General features: G+C 35.5%; 1 protein-coding gene and 1 pseudogene across 2 annotated transcripts; both read left to right on the forward strand.

Moving 5' to 3' along the window:
• Nucleotides 1-1,060: 1,060 nt before the first annotated feature.
• LOC136999562 (uncharacterized) lies at nt 1,061-1,879 on the forward strand (annotated as a pseudogene).
• Nucleotides 1,880-11,141: 9,262 nt separating this feature from the next.
• On the forward strand, nt 11,142-16,184 carry LOC136999238 (uncharacterized). 2 transcript variants are annotated; one of them, XM_067352816.1, is made up of 6 exons: nt 11,142-11,378; nt 11,472-11,607; nt 11,845-12,197; nt 12,629-13,937; nt 14,122-14,336; nt 15,075-16,184. In XM_067352816.1, the coding sequence occupies exons 4-6, from the start codon at nt 13,886-13,888 to the stop codon at nt 15,207-15,209; spliced, it is 402 nt and encodes a 133-aa protein (XP_067208917.1). In that variant the 5' UTR covers nt 11,142-11,378; nt 11,472-11,607; nt 11,845-12,197; nt 12,629-13,885; the 3' UTR covers nt 15,210-16,184. The 2 variants fall into 2 exon arrangements, with proteins under 2 accessions (XP_067208917.1, XP_067208916.1); XM_067352815.1 differs by lacking the exon at nt 15,075-16,184 and having other exon boundaries at nt 11,457-11,607; nt 12,629-14,503.
• The last annotated feature ends 726 nt before the right edge of the window (nt 16,185-16,910 follow it).

Below are 16,910 nucleotides of genomic sequence, written 5' to 3' on the forward strand. Positions count from 1 at the left end.
TGGAGCGCGAGGAATTAGGCGACCGGAAGCCGTCGCAGTTCCTGCGCCATCTGAGGACGCTCGCGGGCAACGTAGTACCCGATCAACTCCTGCGCACACTGTGGCTGGGGCGTTTACCGGCTCAAATGCAAATTATTTTAGCAACTCGAGCTGACGATCTTCTCGAGGACGTAGCGGAACAGGCGGACCGCGTGTACGAAGTCACATGCCAAACAGTCGCAGCATTGGACAAGCCAAAGGAAACGACATCGAAACCTACTGACCTAGTTTACATCGTGCACTTGATACGCGTATCAAGTACTATATTCGTACCAAATTCGAACTAAATATTTAATACGCACGATGTAAATGCTGCCGGATCAACTTGATACGAGCGTATCAAAGTAGGAGTATTGTACTAAGCTGATACGCGTATCAAATGATACAAATGACGATGTAAACGCACGAAACGCATTTTGGAGGGAATTTAGCATTGAGCATAAAACATAACCTAACAAAACCGATATTGACTTTTACATACGGTATTAACTTTTGGTTTTCCTCAAACTGTTATATATATATTTTTTAAATATATATTATAAAATATAAATATATATTAAAATATCCTGTAAAAAGGGAGTAAATTGGGGAGAAGAAGAAACGCGAACATTTTTAGAATTGTGCACAGAGAAGCAGATTATTTTATTAATAGATGGAAAAAAATACAAACATATTGATATTTTCCATTCATTAGTTGAAGATATGGAGAAGAAAGGTTTTTTCAAAACGGCCCAACAGATGAAATTAAAATTAAAAAATTTAAAGCTTGTCTACTTTAAATGTAAAAGAGAAAATAGTGTTAGTGGTGCAGAAAAAACAACCTGTCCATTCTACGAACAATTAGATATTTTATACAGTACTCGGCCAAACGTGCAAGTTCTTCATGATGCATCAGGAATTGATACTGCAAATATCCAAGATGAATTATGTAAGTGTCATAATTAAATTTATATTTAAATGAAATTAGCTAATATATATATTTTAAATGCTTTTTTGAATTTTTTGATCTTCAAAACTCTTCTGTACTCAGAGCCCAGGTCTGGGATCCTGGAATGCATGTTACAAAGTATATCTTATTATATTTTAAAAACTATAATAAAATAGCTAACATATCATAACATTCAGAATCCTAGTCTTGAAATGTTTAATGCTATGCATAATCATTAAAATAAAAAAGTAATTGAATGTAAATTTATTTCAGCATGTGATACAGAGCATATAGAAAATTGTTCAACTATGAATGATAGTGAGATTCCAGAAGAAAGTGAGTCTAGTTCAACCATCAGTAATGAACCTCCTAGAAAGAAGAAACGTGGTCTTTCAGGTATGTATAGGGTAATCAAATAATATAAGATATTTCCGATCATTTAACTGCAATTTTAATGTAAGACCAACTTTAAATATATGTATAATATACGTATGTATATATATATATATATATACTGTTGATAAATCATAATATATGTAGATCAGTATTCTACATCAGTGTTGTGTGATATTGATACCAGTAAATAAATAGTACTAATATAATTATAACATTACAGGTAGAAAAAGCTACGAAACTATTCTAGATAACTATACAGAGAATATGATCCAATCACAAAAACAATTTTTAACAGATATTATTATAAAACAGAATGATATGCAGAAAGAGATGATAAAAGTTGAAATGGAAAACCAAAGATTGTGGGAAAAAGAAATAATAGAGAAAGAGCATGCATTTCAAAAAGAACAGATGCAATCTTTTTTACAAGTGATGCAAACAATAGGTTCTCAGATCCCGCCATCAAATTATGGGATACCACAAAATTTTTTAATGCCTTAAAATTATGGAATGTAAACAAACTATAGGCTGCCACAAAATGTCAAAATTATTCCGGTATGTTTATAATAAAATTAGTCTAACTAAAAGCGAGATTTACATAAGTCGTATTTGCAAACTTAACGAATTTAATCATAAAGACTGAGAAGGGGATTAATTCCGTTAAATCTAACAAAATTGACCTTTTCTCTTCTGACTCCTTATACAGTTCAATTCATTAAATTTACGAATATGGCTTATACATATAAATCACACTATAATGATACATATATACTTATATAATATAAAATCTTGGTTTAACAGATGAAACAAGGAAATATCATTGAGCTAAGTTCAAAAAATATATCGACGGCGTCAACAATTACATCTTCTACCATTACTGAAGAAAACAACAATTCAAAAACATGAAAATTTATTGTGGCGACATACTGAAACCAAAGGATATATAAGTATATATAGATATATATGTAAGGATTGAATATTAACTTTTTGAGGGCAATTAAGAAATAAAGTAAATCACTTGATAAAAAAAACTTAATATAATGTTCTAATAAAATACAATTTTATAACGTCAGGCGAGTCTATTTTACAGAGTTCTCTACAAGCTATCGTTATACCCGATACTTGCCCGAATCACAATTTCCGCGCTATTCCGGCGACAGTTTCTATCTCTATCTATCTACGCCACGCTACTTCGTGGAAGAGATTACTAATGTCCCTTTTTACGCTTCTCCAAAAATTTCCCGCGAACTCTCTCTCTCCGTCTCGTGCTCTCGGTATTCATAGGCCCCTCAAGCCTGATTCGCACTTTTGAGGCCCGTTCTCAATACTGGCGGCACCCCATGCTGACCAATCTCTTTGCCTCTCCCTCTCTGCCTCTTACAGTTCGGCCATCCTGACGATGAGATTGTCCTCAATCCATTTGACCCAATATCCATATATATATATATACACATGTAAATAACACAATTTGTCGTTTTGCTAACACTAGCATGTCGTTACATTACTTATTACATTAATTTTACGTTTACATTTTTTCTACAAAATTACAAATTAATTTTCCGATTCTTTCATTGTAACTCGTATCCATGGTTTAATTTTATCGGATGACAAAATACTATTATATGGTTTGTTTGACAATTGATACCCTGGAACATCGGTATCGCTTCCTGTGTTCCCGTTGATTTTGTCTCAAACAACCATGTATACTTCGTGAATGCATCCACCACTATCAAGACGAATCGATAATTGTCCGGAGTTTTTTCCAACGGCCCAAAGTGATCAATGTGCAGTGTCTCGAAAGGAATAGTCCCTTTTTCGACCACTTGCAATTCCCCCTCTGATCTTTCGGTGGAAAAAGTTGTAATCAAACATTTTATACAATTTTGGATATACTCCCGAACAGTCTGCTTCATACACGGAAACCAGTACGTGTTCAAGATTCCCTCCATTGTCTTCTGTACCCCTACATGACCTAACTCGTCGTGATACACGCGGATAACATTATTTACCATTACCTGCGGCACTACAAATAATAATCGTTCCTGATATATTCTGTAAACCAATGCATTTTCTAAAGTAAAACGTTTATTTTCCTTATATTCTAAAGATATAGCTAAGTCGCGTATGCTCTCGTCCGTCATTTGTCGCTGCATTAGCTCGTCTTCCAGAGTAGGCGCGTTAATAATCATTATGTGACGACTCAATGCGTCCACATGCGTCATTTTTTCCGCTGACCGATGTACCAATTCAAAAGTATAATTCTGTAGAGCTAAGCTCCATCTCGCGATTCGTGGATTTATTTCAACTTTTTTGAATGCATGTACAAGAGCGTTACAATCAGTTATTACCTTAAAATTTAGGCCTTGTAAATATATATGGAATCGCTCGATCGCTTTTACAATAGCTAGAGTCTCTAACTCATAACTGTGATATTTTTTTTCCGCATCTGTCGTCGCTTGACTAAAATAAGCAATAGGCGCGAATGCTTTGTTTTCCTGCTTTTGCAGTAATACAGCTCCGAATCCGAGCGCGTTTGCATCGGTGTGCAATTCAGTCTCCGCGTTATAATTATACAATCTTAATACTGGATAGGAAGTTAGCTCTTTTTTCAAATCAATAAACGTTTGGTCTAATTTCTCGTCCCACATGAACTTCGCATCTTTACGTGTGAGTTGATGTAAAGAATGAGCTTTCAACGAAAAATCCTTAATAAACTTTCTAAAGTAGCTAGCTAATCCCAAAAAACTTTGTAACTGTTTTACAGTTTTCGGCGTTGGATAATCTGCAATGGCTTTAATGTGCCGTTCACTCATTGTGATACCCGTGTTCGAGACTTTATATCCTAAATAATCAATTGATTTTTTTAAAAAATAACATTTTGATAATCGTAGTTCTAAACCATATTGTTTTAAAGTAATTAATACTTCTTTCAGAATTTCTATATTTTGTTCAATTGTTTCCGTTGCTATCATTATGTCGTCAATGTAAATTAAAATTTTCTCCTTTCGTACTAATTTATCAAAAATTTGAAAAATACGCTTTTGAAACTCTGCTGGGGCTTCGGAGTAACCAAACGGTAATTTTATAAACTCGAATTGTCCGTGTGGTGTAGAAAAAGCAAAATATTTCGTGTTCTCCGGATCAAGGTCTATCTGATGGAACCCGTCTTTCAAATCTAAACTCGTAAACACTTTCTTTCCGTGTAATTTATTGAGATGGTCTTCAATAACCGGAAATGTGTATCTTTGTTTTTGCACAATCCTATTTAACGGTCTTAAATCGATGCACATTCGCTTTTCTCCATTCCGTTTGTTCACTAATACCACCCGCGAGCAATATGGTGAGATACTTGATTTAATAATTCCACGCTCTAGCAAATCGTCCGTAATCTCTTTTAATTTGATGCGCTCGTTATATGAAAATCTTTTTGACCCATACGAAAAAGTAGCCTCTGTTTTCAAATAGACTTTTACTTTGTGACCGTCTTCTATCGGTTCGACCTTACAGTTATCGACTTCTATAAATGTTTCAATTAACTTGTCTCGAATACGAACATCGGTATCTGCTTCTACATTATCTCTAATTACATCGTATTTATTTTTCTCGGTTATTGCGTCAATACTTAAAATTTCTAATTCTTCCTCCGCTCTAGTGTCGTTTTTCCTGAATTGCACCGCTGAACGCGAAATTTCCACACTAAGCTCGTTTTTGTATAAAAAGTCTCGGCCTAACAATATTTCGCACACTATGGTGTTATCCGGAACGATAAACAATTTGATATTTAACGCATAATCGAAATTCTGATCCAATTCAATAGGTACTTGAATCCATCCGAGAATCTCGATCTTCGAATCGTTTACGCCCTTAAACGCTAATTCGTCTTTCCACGGATTCGCTTTCACTGTCGCGAGGTACTTTGTAAAAGTAGTTTCCTTTATCAGATTAATCGGACTGCCCGAGTCCATCACTGCCCTTATGTTACATTTCAGTCCGTTTATCGCGTTAATATGTACCTGCGGTATTTGATGCGCCAGCTCTCTCACCTCTATTGCTGCTACCTCCGTCCCTGACCGTGGGGCCCTCGCATTCGTGGTCGGTGCTCTCAGTGGGCACTGCGTACTGATATGCCCTTCTTGATGGCATTTGTAGCAGATGATCGCTTTGCTGCGACAATCCTTCGTCAAATGTCCTTTTCGCTGGCAGATGTTGCATCTAACGACCCCTCCACCAAATCTGTGCGTATTTAGTCTAGTCGCGTTGTTCTGCGAAAATCGATTTGCACTATTTCCTACTTCTTCGGTAATCGTACGCATTCTTTCGATGAATTGCTCCAGCGATTCGTCCACTACCGTTAATGCTACGGCCCTGAGATTCAAATCTCGCACGCCCGTTGCTAGCATGTTTATTTGATCTTTTTCGGGCAAATCCAAGGTCTGCATCATATCGAGCTTATCGTTAACGTATTCGATAAATTTTTCTTTTTCCGATTCCCAATTTCTTGACGTTATTTTTTGCATTGTTACCATAAAGGGAGTTCTGTGACCGAAAAATCTAATTAATTTATCTTTGATAACCGTCCACGAAGAAATAGTCTCGTTAGTCTGACGAGCGTACCATTTACACGCCTCGCCCGCGAAACGGCTCGTTGCGGCCAGCAAAAGAATATCGTCCGACACTTCGTATAAATTTCCGACGTGCGCTACTCTGCTGAGCCAACGGTTCACGTTCTCTTTTTCCGATCCCTCGAAAATCGGTATCTGAGAAGATAATAGTCTAATTGTATTTCCACCGGCAATTGCATTTGACTGACTAGAATTCGGTCGCGGTCTTTCGCTCACTGCTTCTCTCAGCTCGTTATCTCGCGAATTTTGCCGCGTTTCTGGCCCTGACGCGACCATATGAGCGAGCTGTTGCGCTAATATTTCCTGCGTCTGCATAAGCTGCTGCGATAGCTCCCATTGCTGTCGCATCATTGTTAACATTTGATCGTTAATCGAACTTTGTACTGACCTTTCTGGATCACGCGGAGGTTCGACACCGCTCGCAGTTGGGGATGCTGCACCCTCCTGCCTCGGCTCGTTCGCAATTTCAACCGTATTACTACCTCTTTGTAATTGCTGCTCATATCGATCCATAATTCGGTCGATTAATACGCCTCTCGTTCCCGCGACCTCCAGATTCAAGGCCTCCGCTTGCTTCCGCAATTCCTCCAACTTCATCCTCTCCAAAATGCTTCGCTCCATTCTTTCAATTGCAGTACTCGCAAATTCACTCGTGAAATTTTAAAAGTTTAATGTATTCTCTCTGTCCTTCCACGACACAGTTTATATCTCGGTCTATGTTTACTAAATTTTTATTATCGTTCGTTTCAACTGATTCTAACGTTTTTCTTTTACTTTTATTTCTTACCGAATCCCACTTCTGAGGTTTTTTAATGCACAGTTGTAAGGATTGAATATTAACTTTTTGAGGGCAATTAAGAAATAAAGTAAATCACTTGATAAAAAAAACTTAATATAATGTTCTAATAAAATACAATTTTATAACGTCAGGCGAGTCTATTTTACAGAGTTCTCTACAAGCTATCGTTATACCCGATACTTGCCCGAATCACAATTTCCGCGCTATTCCGGCGACAGTTTCTATCTCTATCTATCTACGCCACGCTACTTCGTGGAAGAGATTACTAATGTCCCTTTTTACGCTTCTCCAAAAATTTCCCGCGAACTCTCTCTCTCCGTCTCGTGCTCTCGGTATTCATAGGCCCCTCAAGCCTGATTCGCACTTTTGAGGCCCGTTCTCAATACTGGCGGCACCCCGTGCTGACCAATCTCTTTGCCTCTCCCTCTCTGCCTCTTACATATATAAGTAATATAAGTATATATTATAAAATTACCAAAGTATTATAAAATAATATGTTAAGTTTAAAATTATAACTAATGTACTGAAACAAAGTATTATAAAATGAACGACGTATTATAAATTTTAAGTTTATTAGAGCATGCCCTGATAGCCAAGCATGTTTTGCAAAATCATGCAATTTGATGCTGAGCACGAGTTTTTGACTAGTTGCTGTGTATTTGCTGAAAATGTAATGCATATTCATACACATTCAACAACACGAGGGCAGATTTGAGACATTTCATGTCATCAAATTCAGAGCAAACGGACAGCAACTGTTGCTCATTATGTTGTTAACCAAATGACTTCCATTTATGGAAAACTTTTTGCTTTGTCATTCGTTTTCGGCAACGTAGGAGCAACATGATGGTAACAGAAAAAGACACCGATGTTTGTGCTTCTGTCGTATATTTGTTACAAACTGTTGAAATATATTAAGCTTGTTCGTTTTAGCTGCACTGGAGCTGCTCTGGGCTTGCTCTACATAGAATAATACAGGACAGATAAATAGTGTCGAGTAAATCCAGAGCAGCCCCAGTGCAATTAAAATAAACAAGTCTATTAATTTCTATTTTATAACCCATCCCCACCCTATGTCATGTTGGAGACACAAAAGATAAAGACTTAAGAAGTCGGCCATTGTTATGCTACATCTACATAAGATACCAGTCGCAGGTCGCAAGCGTTGCGATCCAATCAGTATCGAGCTAGCCCAAGCTAGCTCGACGCTGATTGGATCGCAACGCTTGCGACCTGCGCGACCGGCGTCTTATGTAGATGTGGCATTATTCTCGCTTGGCACGAGGTGTTGTGCGTTTTCGGTGAATTTGTCAGAGTGTATAAAAAACGTTATAGATCTTTATTTAGAGAAATCATCGCTTCTTGAAGCATCAGTGAATACGGGCGCTATTATTGCATTAGCACGTGCAGGTATTTTGATTTTTTTATATGGATATGACATTGACTTGTGCGATGTAAAGAGGTTATGTCAATATACTGTTATGATTATATATTTTTAATCAAAGTTTATACTGCTACACACACAGGATTAGTAGATATATTGTTATTATTTAATCGTAATGAATCTTATGACGAATACTGTAAATAAATCAATTATATCAAGATTTTATTGCAAAAATTAAAAAATAGTAATAGTAAATTATCTCATTTGAATCGAACATTACTTCTATCTTATAAAAATATGAATCCAATTGCAAGTAAAAAGTGTAAAGTACCTAAACGCCGTAAGCCTATTTCGCAATTAGACCGACAAAGGCGATCAAGGCTTCTCTTTCAGATAAGAAAAGTTTATCAAAGAGATTCTAATGAGCAACTACGTAATATTGAACAGTTTACGCCGTCTCTAGACACAGTGTAAGGTGTTTTCACTAAGGAACAGAGTTTTTAAAATTTTGAGATATATATTAACTAATGCAGATACACTTAATAAACGCGTCTTTTCGTCTTTTCGGCTCGGTGATCTTCTTCACTCTGCCCGCTCGCTTGCCTACTCGCTCAGGCCTCAAAACAAAACATCTCCCCACGCATCGACATCCTCGCACGCCCGTTACATTATTTTTCAAATCACTTAGAAGATGAATTATGTTTTCCTATTTATTTATTCCTACAACAGTATACAAAGATATTCATACAAATGAAGTAGAGTCCTATGATGTAAACTTGAGGAGCGAGCAAAGTATTTCCGACACCTCAGTTATGTATGTCGAAAATGAAGAAAATTTTGAAGTCAATTTGTCAACTGTAGACGATAATATAGTTGATGGTGTATTTATGGATTCTGTAAATGAAGCGTTTCAAAAATCCTTAGCATCAGCTTTTATAAAATGCAATCTCACGCATACACAAGGAAATATAATATTGAATACTTTACGATCTCACGAATGTCATTCTTTCCTTCCAAAAGATACTCGTTCCTTACTCAACACTCCGCGTGAAAGTATTCCGGTTCGTACAATGTACCCTGGACAATATCTTCATATTGGCTTTGAAGTAGCTATTAATAATATTCTAAAAGAAATTCCTCCGAACCAGATTCCTCTTGTTCTCGAGATAGACTAGAATACGGATGGCGCAAGCTTGAATAAAACTGGAAAAAAACAGATTTGGCCAATCCAAATTTCAGTTAATAACATACCTAATAGCAAACCTCAAGTAGTGGGAATTTACATTGGAAATAAAAAGCCAGGTAATATCGATTTATTTATGGAAGAGTTTGTTGCCGATGTTCAGCAAGTTATCGCAAATGATGGTACAACATTTAATAATAAACAAATCCCCATTGTACTAAGAGCATTTATTGCAGATGCTCTAGCTCGAGCCTGGTTATTAAACCATTATGGGCATACATCTCGTCATGCATGTGGAAAATGCTGGGTTGTTGGCATTCGATATGAGCAAAGAATGATTTTCTTAGGTACGAATCATCGTCTAAGAACCGATGAGGAGTATGTTCGGATGACAGACTACGATCACCACAAAGGAATTAGTCCACTGTCTCGGTTACCTATGGGGATGGTAACGCAAGTCCCGGTAGAGTATATGCACTTAGTGTGCATAGGGATAGTTAAAAAACTGCTAAACGCGTGGGTTACGGGCAAATATGGGAAGAAAACAAAATTATCAGGCCGAAACTTAGAGTTGACATCAAAGCGACTTCAACTTCTTTCTCATTACTGTCCTCGAGATTTCACTAGGAAACCTAGATCTTTAAATGACTTTTCAGAATACAAAGCAACTGAAGGCCGACAATTCATTTTATATACCGGACCTGTAGTGATGCACGGCATTTTGGAAAAGCAAGCTTACATCCACTTCTTGTTTTTACATTCAGCAATTCGTGCGCTTTGTAGTAAGTCACCTTCAAGAACATTATTACTACGACGTGCAGAAGTAGCCATTAAAAAATTTGTGGAAAAGTGCCAAGTGTTTTATAAGCTTTCTTTTCTTTCATATAATGTACATGCATTATTACACTTGGTCAAAGATGTTGAACACTTTCGTGAACCTCTTGATAATTTTTCAGCTTTCAAGTATGAAAATAATATGCCATTTTTCAGACAATTTTACAGAAAACCTCATCTTGCTTTGCAACAATTTGCCCTCAGACAGGCAGAAATCAATATACGAAAAGAGCTTCGTCCGACACATATTGTTACATTTACAAAAATTTTCGACAGGCATAGTGAAGGTCCCCTTCCAGTGGGAATGTCACCTCGACATTGTCAACAGTACACGAAGATACAAACTGAGAACATGTTTTTCAATGTTACTTCACTCGGCAATAATTGTTGTGTCTTAAAAGGCTGTACGATATGTGTCATTGAAAATATACTCGAAATTAACGAAACATATCATTTTGTCGTAAAGAAATTCGCAATAATGGAAGATTTATACGATGTCGGAATTTCGTCATCGTTATTAGGCATTTACAAATGCTCTGCATTATCAAACGATCTTTGTACAATACCTATTACCAATGTACAATCTAAATGTTACATAATGCCATATTGGAAAGTCATTGATGATAACGGCTCTGATTCCAGCACTGATTTGGATGCCGATCAGCCGGTTGCTGATGAATATGTTGTATCTGTTCTCTTATAGAAAATTAAATAATTACTCAGAATAAAAATCATTAATAATTAATCAGAAATAAAAATTGAAAGAAGCAATCGAAAGTAAAATGGCAAAAAGATAATTTCCATTAATCGAAACTAATGAATGTATTATTTCGTCACTAATAATTTTTTTAGATATCTCACATTCTTTAATATGCATATTCTACTTTAAAAATATACAACTTGTTAATGAGATATTAATTAAAAAATAAATAAAATTTTAGAATAATTCATTCATTAGTTTTTGTAATTTTATTATTTACAGACAAAAATACTGTATGTACATTAATGCATTAATCGAGCGGTTAAATTAAATTATATTACGAATCCTGTGTGTGCGATTAAAAAACATAAAATACTTTAATCAAGAATTGTCGTAACCCCACATCGCATGAATAATTATTAAATAAATCTATAATACTTGTACGTAGCGAAATGTTTGATGGTATATGAAAGTAACAACTCATTTGCAAAAGGTAATGATAAAAATGTATAGTTCTAATAAGTGGAATTTTTTGTATGCGATTTTTCAGAGTAAAATCATATATTTCTAGTTTTTATATTTATAGACAGTTCTGTGGCTGAACTGTGTAAGGTGATTGACATGGAAAAACGAAAGGTGATAAATCCTCTCAAGCGCAAACAGGCTTTTGCAGCTACCAGCGTCAATTATAAATATGGGCGAAAACAATTTTGCTCAAGTCAGTAAGTGCGACACTGAAAACTCCAGTAAACTATCATTTATTTATATCATGGTAATTCATTAATAAAAAGAATATTAGATAGCATAATAAATGTTTGGAAACTTTATTTTTCAATTTTGTTAATATATTCTTTTACTATTCAATGTTCTGTAGTTATGTATGATATATATATATGATATTTATGTATGAATTTAGTAATTTAAACACATATTAATACTAACAAAATACTAATGTTCAGAAACCCACGGCGTCCTGCAAGAATTGTAAGGAAACCGAAACGGTATGTGACCACTTCGTCGAGTCAGGACGAATTGCAAGTCATATCAAAAAAAAAAGTTACAGAAAAGCCAATAGATCTTCAGAAGGATATAGATGATATTCACAACACATCGTTTAAAGAGCATAAGGAAAACGCAGCAAATATTGCAGAAAATGTACCAAGTATTGCAAAATCTCAAAAAACCATCAAACCCCAAAACAGAATTGCAAACAGGATTATCGGAAGTAAATCTTTTCAACAAAATGAAAGTCAGAATGACAACAAATACAGGCAGCTACTTTCAACGCCTTTAACCCCTCTTATACTTGCTGGTATGTAGCTTAATATTCTAAAACTCTCTGCTATACACGATTAACTAAACATAAATTCTTTATAATTTAGTTTTTATAAGTTCCGGACTTCCACAAAAGATCTTGTAAATAAAATGTAACTTTAAATCGATGGACTTTTGATGTTAAAAAAATGTTACATTGAGAAACTCTTTAAACCAACGTAACGATCAATAAATTATTGCTCTTCACCGGTAAATGCCATTCGAAGAGTCATTATGCATTTGTACAACATCAAAAGCCGAGCATTATTTCATCAAAATAGAAGTAATTTATAGAGGCTTACATGAAACATCGAGACATTTTAAAACTGAATTATGAATAATTTATGAATAATTTTGACTTATTTTAATGCTAACGCCAAGCTTAATGTTTTATTTATATATAATAAAAAATCACACTTAAAATTGCAGAACCGCAGCCAGAAGTAGTAGCCAGCAGTAATAAATCATATTCTTTTACCGAAGGAGTGCCTCAGTGTTAGAGTGAAGACATCTTCTGGCCTTTAGAAAAGAGAGAGAGATGACGTGTGGTTTCCCTCTTCTCTCTCTTACACTATTAAGAGTTTTTCTTTTGTTTTTGGTTTTTATATATACAGCGTAGCTGCGCCACGTTTTGTTACTTACTTACGTTAAGACCTTCGTTGATGTCACATCTAACTTTTAGTGTTATAGTATATAGAGTATTACCTGGTGGTGTTAAACATTAGAGATAAGATACAAAATTCAGAATTAAATAACAAAGAGTGCGCAGTGCGAGAGATATATTTGTACTGGCGCAGGAGGTCGGTTGTGTTCTGACTAAGGCTGTCCTTCGTTCAACCTCGCGCATTCTGCCAGGTTATGAGCCCAGTCACTTGGTGAACAAGAAATTAAGAGTTCCTTCAGAGAAACCGTAAGTACATATTTAAGCAGGTGCTAGTCAATGGAAAATAGAGAGGAGCGGAACTATAAGAGACCGGACATGTCATGTAAAAACGAACGATATTGTATCAATCTCAGAATTCCAAGAAATTTAGAAAATCACGCTTGTGTCGCAAAGAAAACGTGTCTCAAAAATAGATCAAAATAGTAAATATATCTAAGATAAATTCTAAAGAAAACAATTGCATGAACTGTCCGGCACTTGGCGGGAAACAAAGTCACGTGGTCCAGCCATAGCCATAAAATATATGCAGAATCGCAATCGATCAAGCAATAGAAATGAATACTGTGCAGTGACGAAGCGCGGCGCCAGTGTATGTAATTCTCCGGTGTAAACGGACTACTAGTGTACCTGCACCGGAACCATAAAACGCAGTGCGTGTAGTGGTATAAACTATATAGCATCCTGCGCGTGACGCGCGAAATCATTTGCGAAAGAGAGAAATTATACAGAGAACTTAATAAAGAGAAACTATATCTTATTAATATAAGAACTATCAAAGAATTTAAATAAATTAAAAGATCAGTATGAACCGACTGTACTCATGTAAGTGATCACCCCCACCCATTAAGTAACGGCAAAATCGTAGTACGACTAGTCGGTTTGGGAGGGAGTATATGAGTGCAGGCGGTAAATACAAAAGATCAGAATATTGATTTGTCGTACAAAGCAATATTCACGTGTGCGAAATAAGGTAAAATAACAAAGAGTAATGTTTGGCAGGAAGCAGAGATATATATTCAGAGATGGAAGGGCAAGGAAGAAAAAAAGACGACCAAACTTCAAAAACAACAAAAGGTAAATTTATTTCCTAACTTATATTCGCACACAATAAATAAAAATTGTGGAGAAAGAGAACAAGAATATGGATCCATAAGTATGTGGTAATATGTCCAAGGACATATAACATGTACGCTGTTCGTAAGTCCAAACATTAATGAGAATATAATCTACATGCTAATCATATTAACCGAAATTACAGAGACACAAGATGAAAACAAGGCCATACTAAACACAATGGTAAAACTACTAATACAACAAACCGAAGCAACTACAAAACTAGGCACATACGTGCAAAAAATGTATGAAGGGATGGAGACCCTCATAACATCAATAAAAGTACAAGAACAAATAGGAAAGGACCTAAAAAAAGTGACTGAGACCTGTCTAGCCGACGTCCGCACCCTTTCAGAGAAAGTAAGAGAAGTACCAACAAATACAGAGATCTCAGAAATTATACACTCTACTGCTATCGAACCGAATAATACAGAGTGGTCAGAAATTCAAAATCAAACAAATAATACCGAGAATATTACTCATATGCAATCACTAAATGAAATGACTAAAACCTTTGCAAATTTAAATAAAACTTTAGAATGCAATATACAAAGAAAATTTAATATTAAAAGAGATTATAAACTAACAACTAAAAGTAATCTAGATCTATGGTTAAATTCCTTAAATTCAGAATTAGCTGCGAACGATTTATTAGAAGTATTAAATAATAATAATAATGACAATTCAGAGAAAACAATGAAAGAAAAAAATATCATTAGAGACATTATAATAAATCGACTCGACTCTAAATACCATCAGAAAATCATAGAATTAAAAGACCCCAAAGACATATTACTAAAAATTAAAGAAATTAAGAGACTAGAGACAAACATGACGCACGTTACTGTAAGACAAAAACTCTATAGCATTAAAAAGTCACAAAAAGAAAAAGCGGTCGATTTCTTCGATAGATTCGACAATATCATAAGAGAATACGAAATTTGCAATTCCGAAATAGAACTAACTGAAAAAGAAATAAGAGCTGCCTTCTACAATGCAGTGTCTGACTCCAGCCCGGAGCTGAGAACGGCATATATTGTAAAAGGCCAAACAGGTCCAGAAATGACCATTGAACAAATGAAGACTTGTCTCTTACAGATAGAAGCAACAAGACAAAATACAGAGGCCAGAGCAAATATGATTCAGAGGACGGAGCCACGAGCAGGAATCACATCAGAGCACAGGGGACATAAAATGCTATCGTTGCAACAAAATAGGCCACTGGCAATCTGATTGTCCATTGAAGACTTATGGTCTGTGGTTCTGCTATGTGTGCAATATGATCACAGACCATAAGGGCGACAACTGCCCGAACAAAGTTCAAAGGTATGAACCTATTAAAAATAACTCAAATATCAACACATTAAACAGAAGCAAAGATAGCGGTAGAGGTAAATTCAGAGGTAGAGGAAATAAAGTTCAGAGTAGGTACCATCCTTATGACAAGAAAAACCAACCGAAAAACCCATCAGCTAAGATTGCAGGTAAGCATAACATCACAAAAAAAACTGACAAAAAGATTAGTTTTATAGCTGACTCAGGAGCAACAGAACATATAATAAGTAAAGGATTACTGCTCAAAAATTTTATTAAAACAATAGGAGAAGAAATTCGGAGTGCAAATAAAAACAAAAGAGCAAATATAAAAATAGATGGAAAAGGAAACTTACATTTAAAATCAAGCATAACAAACGAAACGATTTTTCTATTCAACGTAATAGCAGCACTAGGAATATCAGATAACTTACTGTCACTAAGAAAATTCGCAGAAGCGGGTTATGGTATATATTTAAATAACACGGAAGTAAAAATCTTTAATAAAGAAAATGGGGAAGAATATATAACGGGAAATTACGTAAAACCGAACTGGATAATTGATTTTGAAGTAGATAATTCTGAAGATACAGAGAACAAAAGCAATAAGTACATAGTAACTGCAAATCTAGTTTCTCTAGAAGATTTCCTGTCACAACCTCAGACGGACCAAGGGAATTCAGAAAGTACAATAGACATACAGAGACCGCCTGAAGTTGGGAGAGAGAATGTACAGGAAATCACGGAAAACACAGAAACAAAGGAGAAAAATCAAACAGAGACTGGAATTTGGAGTGAGGAATTAAATAGGAAAATTTTGGATCTAAATAATGTTATACCAGAAACAGAGACAAATAAACTAATAAATAATGCAGAGAAACAAAATAATGAAAATATTAAATACAAACCATCTGAAGGAATGATTTGGCACCTGAGGCTGGGACACACGTCATTAGAATATATGAGACAAATGCAAAAGTACGAAGATAAGTTGAAAAAGATCAAATTTAACAGAGAAATATTAGACTGTGAAACGTGTGTTCTGGCTAAGATGGAGAATCTTCCTTTTAAAAATCAGAGAAGTAGATCAGATAGACCACTACACACAATACATGTAGACACGATGGGCAAGATCTCACCGGCGTCATTCCCGGGAAAGAACAGATATATCATAGTATTCATTGATGATTACACTAGGTATGCAAAAGCTTACAGTGTGAAACAAAAGAGTGAATCCGGCCAAGAAAGGTCTAGAAAGATATTTAACACACATAAGAAATCTGTCTGAAAAGAATGAAAGAGTATGTTTTATCAGAGCAGACAACGGTACAGAGTTTACAGGAGGAGAATTTGCAGAAATAATAAAAAAAGAAGGAATCAGTGGTGATTTTTCACCACCATATACTCCAGAGTTGAATGGCACAGCAGAGAGATTTAATAAAACAATTCAGAAAAAAATCAGAGCCCTCATGATTGACTCAGGACTACCATCAACAATGTGGATTTTTGCAACCGAAGCGGCAGTACATATCTACAACCGGACACCACATAAAGGTATTGAATTCAAAACACCTTTGTCAAAAATTAATCCCAAGGTGAAAAGCCACGTAGAAGAACTGA

This window comes from Linepithema humile, chromosome 4, assembly GCF_040581485.1.
Source record: "Linepithema humile isolate Giens D197 chromosome 4, Lhum_UNIL_v1.0, whole genome shotgun sequence".
Taxonomy (NCBI): domain Eukaryota; kingdom Metazoa; phylum Arthropoda; class Insecta; order Hymenoptera; family Formicidae; genus Linepithema; species Linepithema humile.